Source organism: Leuciscus leuciscus, assembly GCF_965113295.1.
Source record: "Leuciscus leuciscus genome assembly, chromosome: 17".
In the NCBI taxonomy this organism is placed as follows: domain Eukaryota; kingdom Metazoa; phylum Chordata; class Actinopteri; order Cypriniformes; family Leuciscidae; genus Leuciscus; species Leuciscus leuciscus.
The window spans coordinates 35,666,807-35,680,583 of record NC_138741.1 but is presented as its reverse complement, the minus strand read 5'-3'; the positions used below and the strand labels follow the sequence as shown (position 1 = coordinate 35,680,583).

Here is a 13,777-nt window from a genome sequence, read left to right as displayed (position 1 = left end):
ACTCATTAATGGGGTATAAAAAAACTAAATAATAAAAAAGCAGTTGTTAGTCATTGTCTTCTCTTATGGCAGCCCATAGAACCGTATGGTAAAAAGGGGGGGGGGGGGGGGGGGGTAATGTAATTGTAGACGAATGTAATTTTTCAACATATACATTGGTTGGGGATAAAACAATGCAGTGAGGACACATGGTCTGCAGCAGCTCATGGTGAGCTGTGTTCTGCAATGAATCTAGTGGAAAGGGTTTCTGCACAACTTGGTCTCAAATCTTGTGATTTTAGGAATAGTAAGTTAATTCTAGGGGTTGCATCTGTAACAGCCACAATTTTAAAATGGTTTTTTTCACTCTACGTGACATCAACAGTCTGCAAAGGCAGTATTATAGAGTAAACACTAGTCATAATCTAACCAAAACTAGGACAATACTCATATTTACTGTATGTCTGTCTTTAAATTCTTCATTCTGCCAAAAAAACAAAAACAAAAACACACTTACTTTAATTTTATCCCACCAAAATGAGATTTTTAAATGGACTTTAATAATTTAGAAGTACAGTGACTAATGTCCCGTCCTCGCTTCAGAAACTACTCAGACGGCGGGGGGGTTGAAGGGGGTTTGAGTGGATTTTGTTGCTGTCTCTATTTGGGGAATGAACCCAGCGCTATGATTGGTCGATCTCTTCTTTTGCTGTTGATTGAGTGTCCTGCACCTGAGTTCGCAAGTTTAACTTAAGCAAGTTTCCATCAAAAGAGCCAAAGAGAACAAAATCGTCACTTCCTGATAATCTGGCGCTAAATATCAACGAGATCGGTCCGCTGGTTGGTCCAGTTATGCCGTCCCATCACAAAGTCACGTGATTTTTTAAAATGCCCATCAGAATTGATTCAATAAATGTGTTTCCATTGTAGTTTACGTGCATGTTTTCTTATCGGATAAAACGTTTATCAGACTTAATTGAGCGCATACGTTTTTATGCACTTTTTTTTTAATTTATGCGCATTTTGGGCGTTTCCATCAAGCGTTTCTCATGCGAACGATGAAAATGCTCATAAAAATAGGTGGACGGAAACATAGCTATTGTCACCTCACACTGACCACACAACATCAACTTGGTAAAAGTGCCGCCAATTGGTCAGAAGTCATAAGCAATTTAATCATATTACTAGTAATTGTATTTATGCTTTTTTAAGCCATTTTTGGTAACACTTTACAATAAGGTGCATTAGTTAACATGAACTAAGAATGAACAATAGCATTTATTAATCTTAGTTAATATTAACTTCAACATTTACTAATACGCTATTAAATTCAAAGGTTGTATTTGTTAACATTAGTTAATGCACCGTGAACTAACATGAACAAACAATGAACAGCTGGATTTTATTAACTAACATTAACAAAGATTAATAAATACTGTAACAAATGTATTGCTCATTGTAAGTTCATGTTAGTAAATACATTAACTAATGAACCTAATTATAAAGTGTTGCCCCATTTTTCCTGAATCATCTAAAATGTATTTAATTACTCATTACTGCGGTTTAATATCTCTCCATTTTGCCTCTTTTCTAATTTCTATTTTTATGATTCAATTAGTTATTAGCTTTCCATAAATCCCCAGGCGTTTGTAAATCCCAGTTTGCGAATCCCTGAATCAGCCGAAAATCTAATAGCCTTCCACTGTTGTTCAGTACATCATCTTTAACTCGTTCAGAAATCACCTCTGATCAATTCTCAACATTCACCATATCTATTTTATGCTCATATAATTTCTGCTATATTAAAATACACTAATGTTTTGCGGTGACACATTATACTTAATAAACTGAGAGGAATAAATAAGCTTCTACACTGGCGAGAGGTTGCTGAACGGTACATCAATACAAGGGCTGTCCATCTGGTGTGGTGATTCAGCAGTAAGTGAGAATTATTACCAAGAACCCAATAAACCCAAGAAACCTGATGTGGACTTCATTATATTTAGACCAGCGCTCCTGAAACAATCCCCTCATAAACCCTAAATCAGACCAGAAGCATCGAGTCGAGAGCAAGAAGAAGAAAAAAGCTCAACTCAAGCAGTTTAATCACACAGTAATAGAGCAGGACTGATGCTTCTGGACTTGATCTGTGGCAAATACTGAGGACCATTTATTTTAATCTCACTAACCCGTATATGGTGTTGAAAACCCTGTATGTTCACGGTCAAAAATGTAAAAAACTGCTTGTTATGCTTTATTATGACCAAATCTTGGATTCAATATTTTTGTCGACTTGTTTTCTGTCCATTTGCACAGGTTTTGTGATTCTTTTTTTAAACTGATTGATTGTCCTCGTTGATCTGAGCTTATGCACCTCAGTTTTTGAGTGAAAAAAAAAAAAGCATTATTTGTGGATAAATTTGTCAATATTCAACAAACTATGGGTACAAAATTGCACCGTTTATCACACTAGAGTGCTTTAATGTTTAACCAGGAAGTTTGTTTTGAAATGCGTTTATTTTATACAAACAAGAAAGTCACATTTGTGGTGTTCCCGGACTAAACATTACCGGCCTACAAAAAAAAAGAAAAAAAGAAGCTTATAAATCTCGTTATGCAATATATTATATATAATTTTTACTATATTGCACAGGTCCGAGGCCTTTATCTTTGCAAGCACATGTAATACACATTAATACATCCATTTTTGTAAAATAATGTATATATTTTAACCAAACTTTATTTACAACTGAATTGAATTGATAGATAAATGTGATTTTCACTGTAAAAAAAGAAAACAAATTTGATGATTATTGTCACACCAAGTGATTTTTGCATCACAACAAAGGATTATAAATAAATAAAATATATTTTTGTAACTTGAGGGATTATAATTTAGACATTTCTCTCTCTAGTCACTTTTTTTGACTCAGTCACAATCACAGACATTGTCTGTAAAAATGTAAATTATTATTTTAGTTTTTTGCAAACCTACCAGGTATTTTCAAAGCATGTCCTTGGATTTTCATGTTGGTTGCAAATCTACAGTCTGTAATATTTGGTTTATGTTGCGCTGGTAATATGGGACATGATGACAGTCATCTTATAGCAGTGTGAATTTAGACGTAAGCAAGTTTTCCACTGATGCCACTGTAGAGCGAACATAAAGTTTCTCGTGGGAACGCAAAACATTAGCGAGAGAATGCACAATCATTGACATTATTTTTCCTCCCATCTCATATATTTCTCCACCATCATGACCCTTCAGGAGCTCTGAACTACTCAAAGCCAGCAATGATGAACTCCTTCCACAAGCAAATGTGTCCAGTATCAGGGTTTAGTGGGACACACTGGGCTGGTCATGTGAGGCCACTGTGAAGCTGCTTTGAAAATCTGTATTGTAAAAAGCGCTATATAAATAAAGGTGACTTGAAACATATTATTCCATATTATTATACAATAAACATATCATTAATTAACTTTTCAAAAGCACTATTCAAAACATGAGTTCATTTGAATGAATAGTACATAGATCAACGATGTAATCACTATAGAAGTTGTTAGGTCTAATGTTTTCGGTAATTCAAACAATGTTTGTTTTTGTCCTGTGATGAAACAAAAGTGCTGACGTGAAAACGAGAAGCTCACTGAGAGATTTCATCATTTCATCATTAAACACATGAAGTCTAGAAAGAAAGGCAGCTGACAAGATTTTGAAACACAGCCGGTCAAAAGTCACAGTGTTTAAATGATTTCTCTGCAAATATTCATTCCTTCTGATAAAACCAGCGGCGATGTTGCAGATTGTCTGTAGTAAAATTAATGTGTGTTATTCTCGTATATGCTGGAATACGCGCTGAAGAATCACTCCAGTCTAAAGTTCCTTCAAGAGAAACTGAAAGAGATCGCCTGACTGCGGGTTTGTCTCCAGACACACTGTGTTCGTTTCATACAGATGTTATTGAGAGGAACTGAGCGGGTTTTCTGTCACACAAGATCCGTGACTCGCGTTCGGTCACAACAAACAGGCAAAACTTTGAAATAATAAGCCTATCAGTGCTTTCCAGCATCTTCAGACTGATAAGTGTTCCTCTTCTCTCACTATAATCATCTTCTGGTGTGTTTCTTACCTTTCACTGTGAGTTCAGCGTTACTCTCTCGCGCTCCGTCTAGGCTGTGTTCTCCATCTGGAAACGTGCAAAGTTTGAGCGCGCGCTTCTCCTGTCACACACACGGGCTCTGCAGCGATTAGTGCTGGTCTAGTGTTTACTCTGTAGTGTGTGTGTGTGTGTGTGTGTGTCGACAGCACAAACCGCAGCTGCTTCACACTACTCGACCGCGTGGAAATGTGCGTGACGTGGATCAGACGCGGTGAGCGCGCGCGCGCGCGACACTGTACCTGCTATAGTTCACTTCCTTAACTCCTTAATTTCCTCATTCTGGCTTTATTCAACTATACTGGAGTTATTCAGGAACAGGCTACACACAGATTTCAACAGTAAAGCAAGTCCTGGCGTTTAGTGAGAGAACTATAAGACAGTGCATAAGATCAGTGTTTATTTCTAGAAAATACTACAAATCGGAGTTCATCATTTTGTCTATAATTTTGATGAATTCGGTTTTTTTTTGTTTTAACTCCGTATGTGACTGACAATTTTTTGAACAAACAAACAAACAATTAATTACCTTTGATAACTATGGTTCAGTTGTAATGTTTTTATTTCAATTCAATTCATAAAATGTGTTATTTGGATGATATAGTGTATCAATAAACACGTTGACATCATTGCACACTATTATGTATATTAGAAATAAATATAAATGAGAAAAGACCCTTGTTTATTAACACAGCTTATTTTAAATCCGTATTTAACAAACACAAATATAAACGCATTGGCTGCTGTGACACAACTGATCAAACATGTGTTGACATTACATTTGCATAAGTGTAACAGGATATTGATAAAAAACGAACTCACAACATAATACAAATGTGACACATATGCAACAACAAATAGCCAACAAAAAAAACTAAACCCCAAAAAATAATAAAGTGGCCATATCAGGCTATTTTAAAGGATCCTATTTTGTTTTGGATTTTCCTACACTGGATAAAGGATTCAGTCTCTCTAGACTCTGATTGGTCAGATGCCCCAATCTGTTGTGATTGGACTACTCTGCTCTGATTGGTCAGATGGCCCAGTCTGTTGTGATTGGACTACTCTGCTCTGATTGGTCAGATGGCCCAGTCTGTTGTGATTGGTCTACTCTGCTCTGATTGGTCAGATGGCCCAGTCTGTTGTGATTGGACTACTCTGCTCTGATTGGTCAGATGACCCAGTCTGTTGTGATTGGTCTACTCTGCTCTGATTGGTCAGATTACCCAATCTGTTGTGATTGGACTACTCTGCTCTGATTGGTCAGATGACCTAGTCTGTTGTGATTGGTCTACTCTGCTCTTATTGGTCAGATGACCCAGTCTGTTGTGATTGGTCTACTCTGCTCTGATTGGTCAGATGACCCAGTCTGTTGTGATTGGTCGACCGCTTGCAGCATGTGCCCATTAGCATATCTGAATTTCAGCTCTTCATCGGCACTTAGTGATACAAACAGTAATGATGGCACTTTAAATATAGCCTACCTATATTTTAAAGCTTTGTATTCCTTCTATATTTTCTCAAAACAAAGAGTCATCATCTCTGAACTCATTGCGGTTTTCATTTAAAAAAAGTAATTTCCCATCCGTCCATTAAGTAAGGACAGACGACCAGTCCATCAGTCAATTATACATGTTAATTATAAAATAATCAGTGAATATCAATGGATTTCATGTAGTTGCGTTGAAGGGTTAATGAGCATATTCAGCCTGTCTGAACCTCCTTCTCCATGATACCAGTGACAGATAAACCAGTCCTGGCACAATAATGTGTGTTTACATTTAGCCTAATGAACAGAAATGACAATCTTCAGGTCAAAGGTCATACTACCTTTCATGAATTCACACCCACCGGTGTCATATCGTATCAGTCAAACTCTATCATTTAAAGAAACAGTGTTCCTTTAATTCAAGATTATTCCGTGCATTGATTTTTTGTTGTTGTTTCTACTATGTCCAACCTGTTCGCACATTCTTCCCTTGTACATTTCTGCTCACCTAAATATTTATTAGTACATACATATCTATATGTATCCGTATTTCTTCTTGTGTTTGTATTCTGATAATAATTGCACTGTCCATGGAGCGGATCTGTTATTATATTTCACTGCTGGTTATATATATTATTCTCTAGGCTATATAACTGTGTGTATGTATCTTCTTGAATCTTGAGCTTAAGAGTTTGTTTTGTACAACATTCATGGATTTGCCAACATCACCTTTGTCCGTTTTAACATCTTCTCAGGAGCTTCTGTGCGATTTCAAGCAATTGTGAATTGGTTATTGATTAGTTTTGCATTATTCCAGGAAAGCTCTTGCAGTTCCTCTCTCCACCACTATGGCTGGGTTTTTGTGAGCATCTAATTCTTGCACGTTGTGTGTGTTTCTAAAGAAAGGTAAGTTTATTCGTTCTATATGCAAGTTAATGTATGCATATGTGTTTTGTTTTCTTTCCAAAATGAACTCAAATAAGCGTATTATTGTTAACACCCATTAACCTTAAAAACGCCATGATCTAATTATTAAACATATGCAACATAATGAATGGCACATATTTCCTCTACATTATGCCATAAACCATCATGCCGCGATCATTGCGATTCTGTAGTCAAATATTCATTGTACCTATATATGAATTTCTTTATAAAACTGCACTTTTAAAGGGAGCAGCTGCAGATGTTCATGCTCATACAATAAGCAAGTCTTACTAAAAATGTATTTTAAAATGAATGTGTGAGGAACTGTTTTGTAGTGAGTTCGGCATGACCCGCCGGCAAGATATCATGTCAAAGTGGACGTTTTTTTTATTTTTTATTATCAAAAGGCAGGATTAAACAAAAATGGAAAATGAAGTTGTTTTTCTTGTAAATTTATTTGACTGCTCTTACAGTACATAAATATCTCAACTCTTTGGTTAAAGCTCTGTCACAGAAGACCAAGAACATCAGCTAGCTTGTTGTGCCATTTATGGTAATTCAAAAACAGAATAAAATAGTCATACATCAAATTTAAAAAGACAATGTGATACTTCATAATCATGAGTTAAAATAAAGATTACGCAAGAACATTAGTTTCAGACTCCGCCTCTCTTCACCCGTCCTGCAGCTTAATGTTAATAAGGTCTTAAATAACCGTTGAACAGAGCAAATGTAAACCATCAGCACCCAAACATGATGGAGACCGAGACGTGTGGAAGCGTGTTAAAGCCACAGAGTGAAACATAAAAAAGGTAATTGCGATTTTTTAATCTCACAATTCTGACTTTTTATCTCAGAATTACGAGATATAAAGTCGCAATTGCGAGAAAAAAGTCAGAATTCTGACTTTATAAGACGCAATTGCGACTTTATATCTCGCAATTTTGAGAAATAAAGTCAGAATTGCGAGATGTAAACTCGCAATTGAGAGATAAAAAGTCGCAATTATCTTTTAAAATGTTTTATTCTGTGGCAGAAACAAGCTTCCATATGTTCTTCTACAGAGCGTGGTTTAGCATGTTGCTCGATCACCTCAGTAAATCAAACTAACTTTACGAGAGGCTACATTTACCATTTATTATTATGCAGATATCAAAATGTCTAATACTCCACCCAGTTCTCTCATCATTCACTCATCCTCATGTTCAGTACTCATGACTTTTTATTTTAGTCAGATAAACACAAATGAAGATGTTTAGGAAAAGAATCATCTCTGAAAGTGCATATAATGCACGCAAATATAGACAAAGCAATGATTTCTGGTTAAGATGTCAGTATTTGTCTCACACACACACACACACACACACACACACACACACACACACACACACACACACACACACACCTATCGTTTGGCTTCAGAAGACATCTATGGGATCAATATCCCGCCTAAAGTATTGCAGCCATGGATCAAAAAATCAATAAGCATGAATCAAACATTTAATAACACATGTAAAAAATATATTGCACAAACTGAAAAAAATTAAATAATGCAAAATGATCCGAATAGCAAACAACGTGGTCACGGATCAAAATATAAGCGTGAATCAAGAAATAACAAGCATGAATAAAAACTTTAAACGCATTAAAAGTTATTTCGCACAAAACTTAAATTTATGGTCATGCTTTCTTAAAAAGTATGTTTTCCTTGGTTTTATTAATCTGCATTTTCTGCTCATATTTCACTCTTTTGTACGCGTGTGCTGTTGTTCTCTTCGCTCTTCTTTCTATGTTCTGCGCTTGCTTTCCCAAATGCTGCAGTTCGAGTTTCATGTAAATTAGGGCGGGCTTAAGCGTCACCATTGGTCCACTAGTTCTAGATTGACAGCTACTCCTCTAGCCAATCAATCGAAGAGGGGTGTTGACGTCACACCAATGCGACTCGTGGCTACTGATGCTTACTCATACAGGGGAAGACCATAGTTTAATTTAACTTTTAAATTACAAATTGTGCGGTTTTTCAGACAGCACACGATCACTCACATTATACAAACTCAAAGAGATGGAATATATCCCTACAAATCTTCATCTGTGTTTATCTGAAGAAATAAAGTCAAATACTTTAGAGATGTCATGAGGCGGAGGAGAGAACTTTCATTCTCGGGTGGCGTATCCCTTTAAAGCCTTAATTTGTGCTATACACTTTACTTTGAATTAATGGACTCGTTGTAGAATTGTAAACCTGCTCTCACAGAAGTGTCTCAGGACTGCTCTCGTGTGGTGAAGACGGGCCACTGCAGGGGCTGATGGGAAAAACACACGTGGAACAAAGGCCTGCTGAATCATCCTCATAAGAGTTTAAATAAAAATGATTTTATTATTTATTTGTCAGGTAAATGGCATTTTTACAATCTTAAAACAGCAGGCCATGCAACGCACTGCTGGCATCTGAGAAAACAAAACCAAATAAACAAACAAAATAATAATAATAACCTTCATTCCTGGCTCTGAAACCACCTTCATACGGGGAGACATCAGGAGAAAATACTGACAAGAAGTGATAGCAGAGAAGGAGTGATTCTGCTGGCCTTCATTAGTGTTGATTAAGGCTATACGTCATCAGTTACGCTCCTCCTCACCGGAGACATAAAGCATGGCTTAATCTACATGATTTTATTCCACTTCCTCATATGCACTTATATATATATTTGTCTAAGAGTCCTTAAGATCGACAGGCACCAATCCTTCAAAAATGTCAAAATAATGGCTTTTTTTCCCTCTCTTCTGGAAAAAATACACTTCCAAAAAATGACAGAAAAAAGCAGCAAAAAAATAACTGTACAATTTCTTTTTTAAAACCTGTGTGTGTGTGTGTGTGTGTGTGTTTTTTTATACATTAGATACAAAACAAAAATCTAATACTTCATTTAACAATCCTTCATTTTGGAAAGAAATAAAGAAAAAAAAAGAAAGAAAGAAAATTGCATGGTTTGTGACCTATCGCTGGTGGGTATTGAAGAAATACTTCTGAATAATACTATACTGGTTCACAATAAAGAGTGATGAATAAAATAACAGGAAAATAATAATAATAATAATAAAAAGAAACTTCCAACAGAGGGAAATCAACGAGCTTCAAAAGCAGATTCATAATGTTGTCCTATGTTGCTTCACTGCTAGCGGTTTGCTACAAAAAAAAGTGGGCGACTCTCCTTCTTCATAGTGTAAAAAAATATCTGTGTCATTAAATGTAGTGTTCAAACGTCAGCTTATCGAAGCAGAGACTCTCAGCTCACGCTAGAAGTGCTTAGAGAAACGACCAACTCCAATGGATTCCTGACAAAAGTGTGGCGTCATCAACTCAATGAAGCAGCAACGCTAAAGCTAGCGTAGCAAACCCTTCCTCTCTAGTGTCTCTATATCATCACATTAATGCGACACACAATTATCATCAAATACGAGCAACATTCAACAATTACCCGGAGAGATGCAACGTACGTAAATTAGTGACAAATAAATAATCTGCATATTTCTATTCAGGGGTGAAAGGTCATGGCTATGTTTAATGCTTCATCAGGGAAGCAGCAGGTTCTCCACGGACTCGGCACTTCTGCTAGTGTTATGAACGCGTTTTTAAACGGAAATGCTAAAGGTTTTGGAGCGATTAGGCCGATGGAGCTGTGAAAGGAGAGGAAGAGTGAGAGCGAGAGGAGTGAAGCGGTGCGAGCGCCTCTCAGACCCAGCCGCTGGTCAGCTTGTAGAACATCTCCTCGTCCAGAGACTCGTTCTGGTCTTTGGCACGTGTGGAGAGGAAGATGTATCCGCCGATGAACTCGTGCACCACTTTACAGTCCACCTCGGCACAGATGAAGGCCAGACTCGGCTCGTCCGCAAACTCCACCGTCACCTGACGCCAGAACAGAGCCGGAGAAACTCAATTCAGTTCACGTTTATTTGTACAGCGCTTTTCACAATACACATCGTTTCAAAGCACATGCCTGAGTCCACAGTACAGTTCACAGTGATCTGCTATCAGCACTGACTGTCTAAGTTAAGTACTTCAGAAACGTACATATATAAAATCATCAAAATCAATCAAACGCGATTACTTGCACTGTTATTGATTTGCATGTAAACCGGAAAATCGGGTTATTTCAATAAACAGTGTTCATGTGCTGAATGACATCATGGGATGAAGGTAGAGCTGTGCAATTAATTGAATTTCGATTTCGGCTCCCAACGATCACCAAAATAGTACAATCGAGTAAAAACGATTATTTTTCCATGTTCTGTTCTCTTATTTTGTCTTGTGTTCTGAGTGACACGCACACATCCGCCCCTCCCGAAGCCGTAAACTCTCTCAGCTTCAATGTTTAAACTGATAAGACTTAAAGAAATGAAAATGATCAACTTTAGTTACGATGCAATGCTGGCCCGATTGTGCAAGTGACAATTCCGTCATGTCCCGACTCCTAAACGCGAGAGTGTAGTTTCGACGCTTGCTTTGTCCAACCCAGTTTGAGAGACGGAGAGAGAGAAGACGCGGCGCCGCTGAACGTGAACACTCACACGGTTTGGGAAATTGCGTCTTTGCGAAAGTTTTAAAATGATAGATTTGATTTTATAATCTTTGTAGATTAATTTAGGCGACTTATACAATCTACTTGCTAAAGTGAATCAATGTTTGCGGGGGAGTTTCCCGCATTATAAGTGGTAGACCTGCGGGAATTATTAAAATACTTATTGAAGTGTATTATCTGTTATATTATTTTAATAGTTCAAAAAGTACAATAAATGTTCAAATTTCGATTTCTTAAGAATGGTTGAAAGGTGTCTTTTTAATAAATGCAACACGTTCCCAAAGTCATGTGAAATAATCGTGTTACATAATGGTGATTTCAATAGAGAGCCTTCGCTTCCGGCTCATGGGACCTTATTCCGGAAAAAATATGTATGGTAGTCAATGGCGAGAGACAACTCATCTTTTTATTCCGTCTGAACTGTGCCCTGAATTACACATATGATGTTTGTCAATTTAAAAGATAATTATGAAAGTCAAGAAAGTCGCAGTTTGTCATAAAACAGAAGAGTAACATTTAGTTTTATGTGAAAATCACTCAATGAACTACATCTCTCGTCTCGCACTATCACTATGTACGTGTGTGTGCAGTCTGGTACAAAACACTCAGGCATGACGGCGTAACGTTACCATTATAACGTAAGACTATAGAAAAAATGACAGACGTTAGCTTCAGTAAAGTCAGCATCATTCATTGAGAGAAAAGGTATGACGTCACATGTGCGCCTTTTGGGTTTGTAGTCTTTGTAATGACGTATTTTCACAGTCTTATACCTCAACAGTTTTACATCAAACTGCGACTTTCTTGACTTTAAAATGTATCTTTTAAATTGACAAACATCATATGTGTAATTCAGGGCACAATTCAAACGAGATCAAAATATTTGTTGTCTCTCGCCATTGACTACCATACAATATTTTTCCGAAATATGGTCCCATGGTGGTCCACCTGAAGGGGAGGGACTTAGGCTCTCTATACTGACCAAAATAATCGTGATTATGATTTTTTGAAGATGAAGATTTTTTTTCCTAGATGAAGGCGTAACATAAAGAGCATCTCACCATCTTGATCTCCCAGTTGACGTTCCACTGCTTCATGTTGCTGAAGCGCCAGGTCTTGATGGCGTCTCCTGTGCCGGCGTCCATGCGGATCAGTCTGTTGTAGGTGATGCCGATCAGCTCATCTTTCTTGCCCCCCTGAAACCTAATTTGATGAACTTGAACAATTAACAACAGAAATATAGAGAAAAGGGCAGGTTCAATCTTTATCCAACTAGATTATGTGAAGAGACAATGAGAAGAAGAAATTAAAGATATAGTGGCGGAAATAATAGGGAAATTACTTCTTAAAGGGATAGTTTACATAAAAATGAACACTGTCATCATTCACTCTCCCTCGTGTCGTTCCAAACCTGTGTGACTCTCTTTCGAGGAAGTCAAAGGGCAAATTCTGAGGACATGCGATTACAATTTTGTAATAACAATAAATGGGGACTGAAACTTTAAGCAGAGAAGTGCCATATAATGTACTCTTTGTTAGTCTTCTAAAGCATTGTGTGAGGCTGGTCTGTAGTTGTTATTCACTGGAAATCTGAACCGGCACTTGCACGAGAGTTCCTGTAAGAAGCAGCTCTGTCCGGTTTGTGTCAGATCTTTTCAATCAATTGGTTTATCTGGTTCTCGAGTTCAACACACTTACTCAATGATCTCGTTGCAGCGTTTGCCAGCTCTTTTGGAAGATAAGAATAATACATTTCAGTTTGTTTCTAACACAAATCTGTCATGACTTCAGAAGACTTGGAAAATGTTTTTTCCTTCATTATTCAAATGCCCTGCCACAGCTGCCTTTGGCCTGCACACTCTTGGACGAAACGTATTATGTACAATGTTTAATGTTTTAGTATTATGCCATGTCTTAATTAACTTAAAGGGATACTTCACCGATGAGCATTAAGCTTTGTATCAGTAGAAACCCGGTAGTATATTTGAGTGACCGTGCTTCCCTCCCTCATGTCCCCCTGAGACCAGAGATTTCTGTATTGTGTGTCTGGAATAAAACCTCAGATGACGCAAAAATCGTCATTTAACAACATGATCATCAGAGGGTTTGTGTCCGGAGGTGAGAGACTACAGCCAGTAGGAGGAGCTCGTCCCGCATGTGTTCAGCCCGCCCATAGGGATAAATATCCCTTTAATTAACATGACTAAATTGTAACACTCAATTTTAAAGTGCCCCTATTATGCTGCTATTTTAAAGGTTCCTAATTTTGATATTCCTACAATAGGTTTTCATGCATGCAAGGTCAAAAAACATAGTTTAATGTTGAGGAAGGTTTAATTTTCCTCATAATATACATAGCAGCATCAGCTCTTTTCTCACAGAGTCTGAAACATTTCGATAAAGATTCAGTCTCTCTAAACCCCTCCTTTCTGAAAGCCTGCTCTGCTCTGATTGGTCAGATGGCTCAGTCTGTTGTGATTGTTGACCGCTTGGAATCGATTCTTTCTTTTAGGAGACAATAAATCCATTTATCTGCACTTTGATCTTTAAGACTTTTCAGACCTTTTACATTCACAAACAGCTGTATTACACACTACATGAAAGATAAGATGCAAAAAAGCATAATAGGAGCACTTTAAGTTTGA

At 37.3% G+C, this 13,777-nt stretch overlaps 2 protein-coding genes and 1 long non-coding RNA gene across 3 annotated transcripts in view; all 3 read right to left on the bottom strand.

Moving 5' to 3' along the window:
• The window catches only part of stxbp6 (syntaxin binding protein 6 (amisyn)), a 53,850-nt gene extending 49,504 nt beyond the window's left edge, over positions 1–4,346 (bottom strand). Inside the window, exon 1 of the mRNA XM_082143663.1 lies at positions 4,110–4,346. The gene's annotated coding sequence lies outside the window, so the exon portion shown is untranslated. The remainder of the gene's footprint in view (positions 1–4,109) is intronic.
• LOC309478626 lies at positions 1,027–3,752 on the bottom strand. The gene is made up of 3 exons (XR_014199062.1): positions 3,460–3,752; positions 2,679–3,389; positions 1,027–2,647 (listed from the first exon to the last, which is right to left on the bottom strand). It is a non-coding gene; the product is annotated as an uncharacterized lncRNA (long non-coding RNA).
• A 4,557-nt stretch (positions 4,347–8,903) lies between the features above and the next one.
• fermt2 (FERM domain containing kindlin 2) overlaps positions 8,904–13,777 on the bottom strand; it is an 83,026-nt gene continuing 78,152 nt past the window's right edge. Inside the window, exons 16-17 of the mRNA XM_082143684.1 lie at positions 12,194–12,335; positions 8,904–10,459 (exon numbers count right to left, since the gene is read on the bottom strand). Coding sequence (XP_081999810.1) covers positions 10,286–10,459; positions 12,194–12,335 — 316 coding nt within the window. The 3' untranslated portion in view covers positions 8,904–10,285. The remainder of the gene's footprint in view (positions 10,460–12,193; positions 12,336–13,777) is intronic.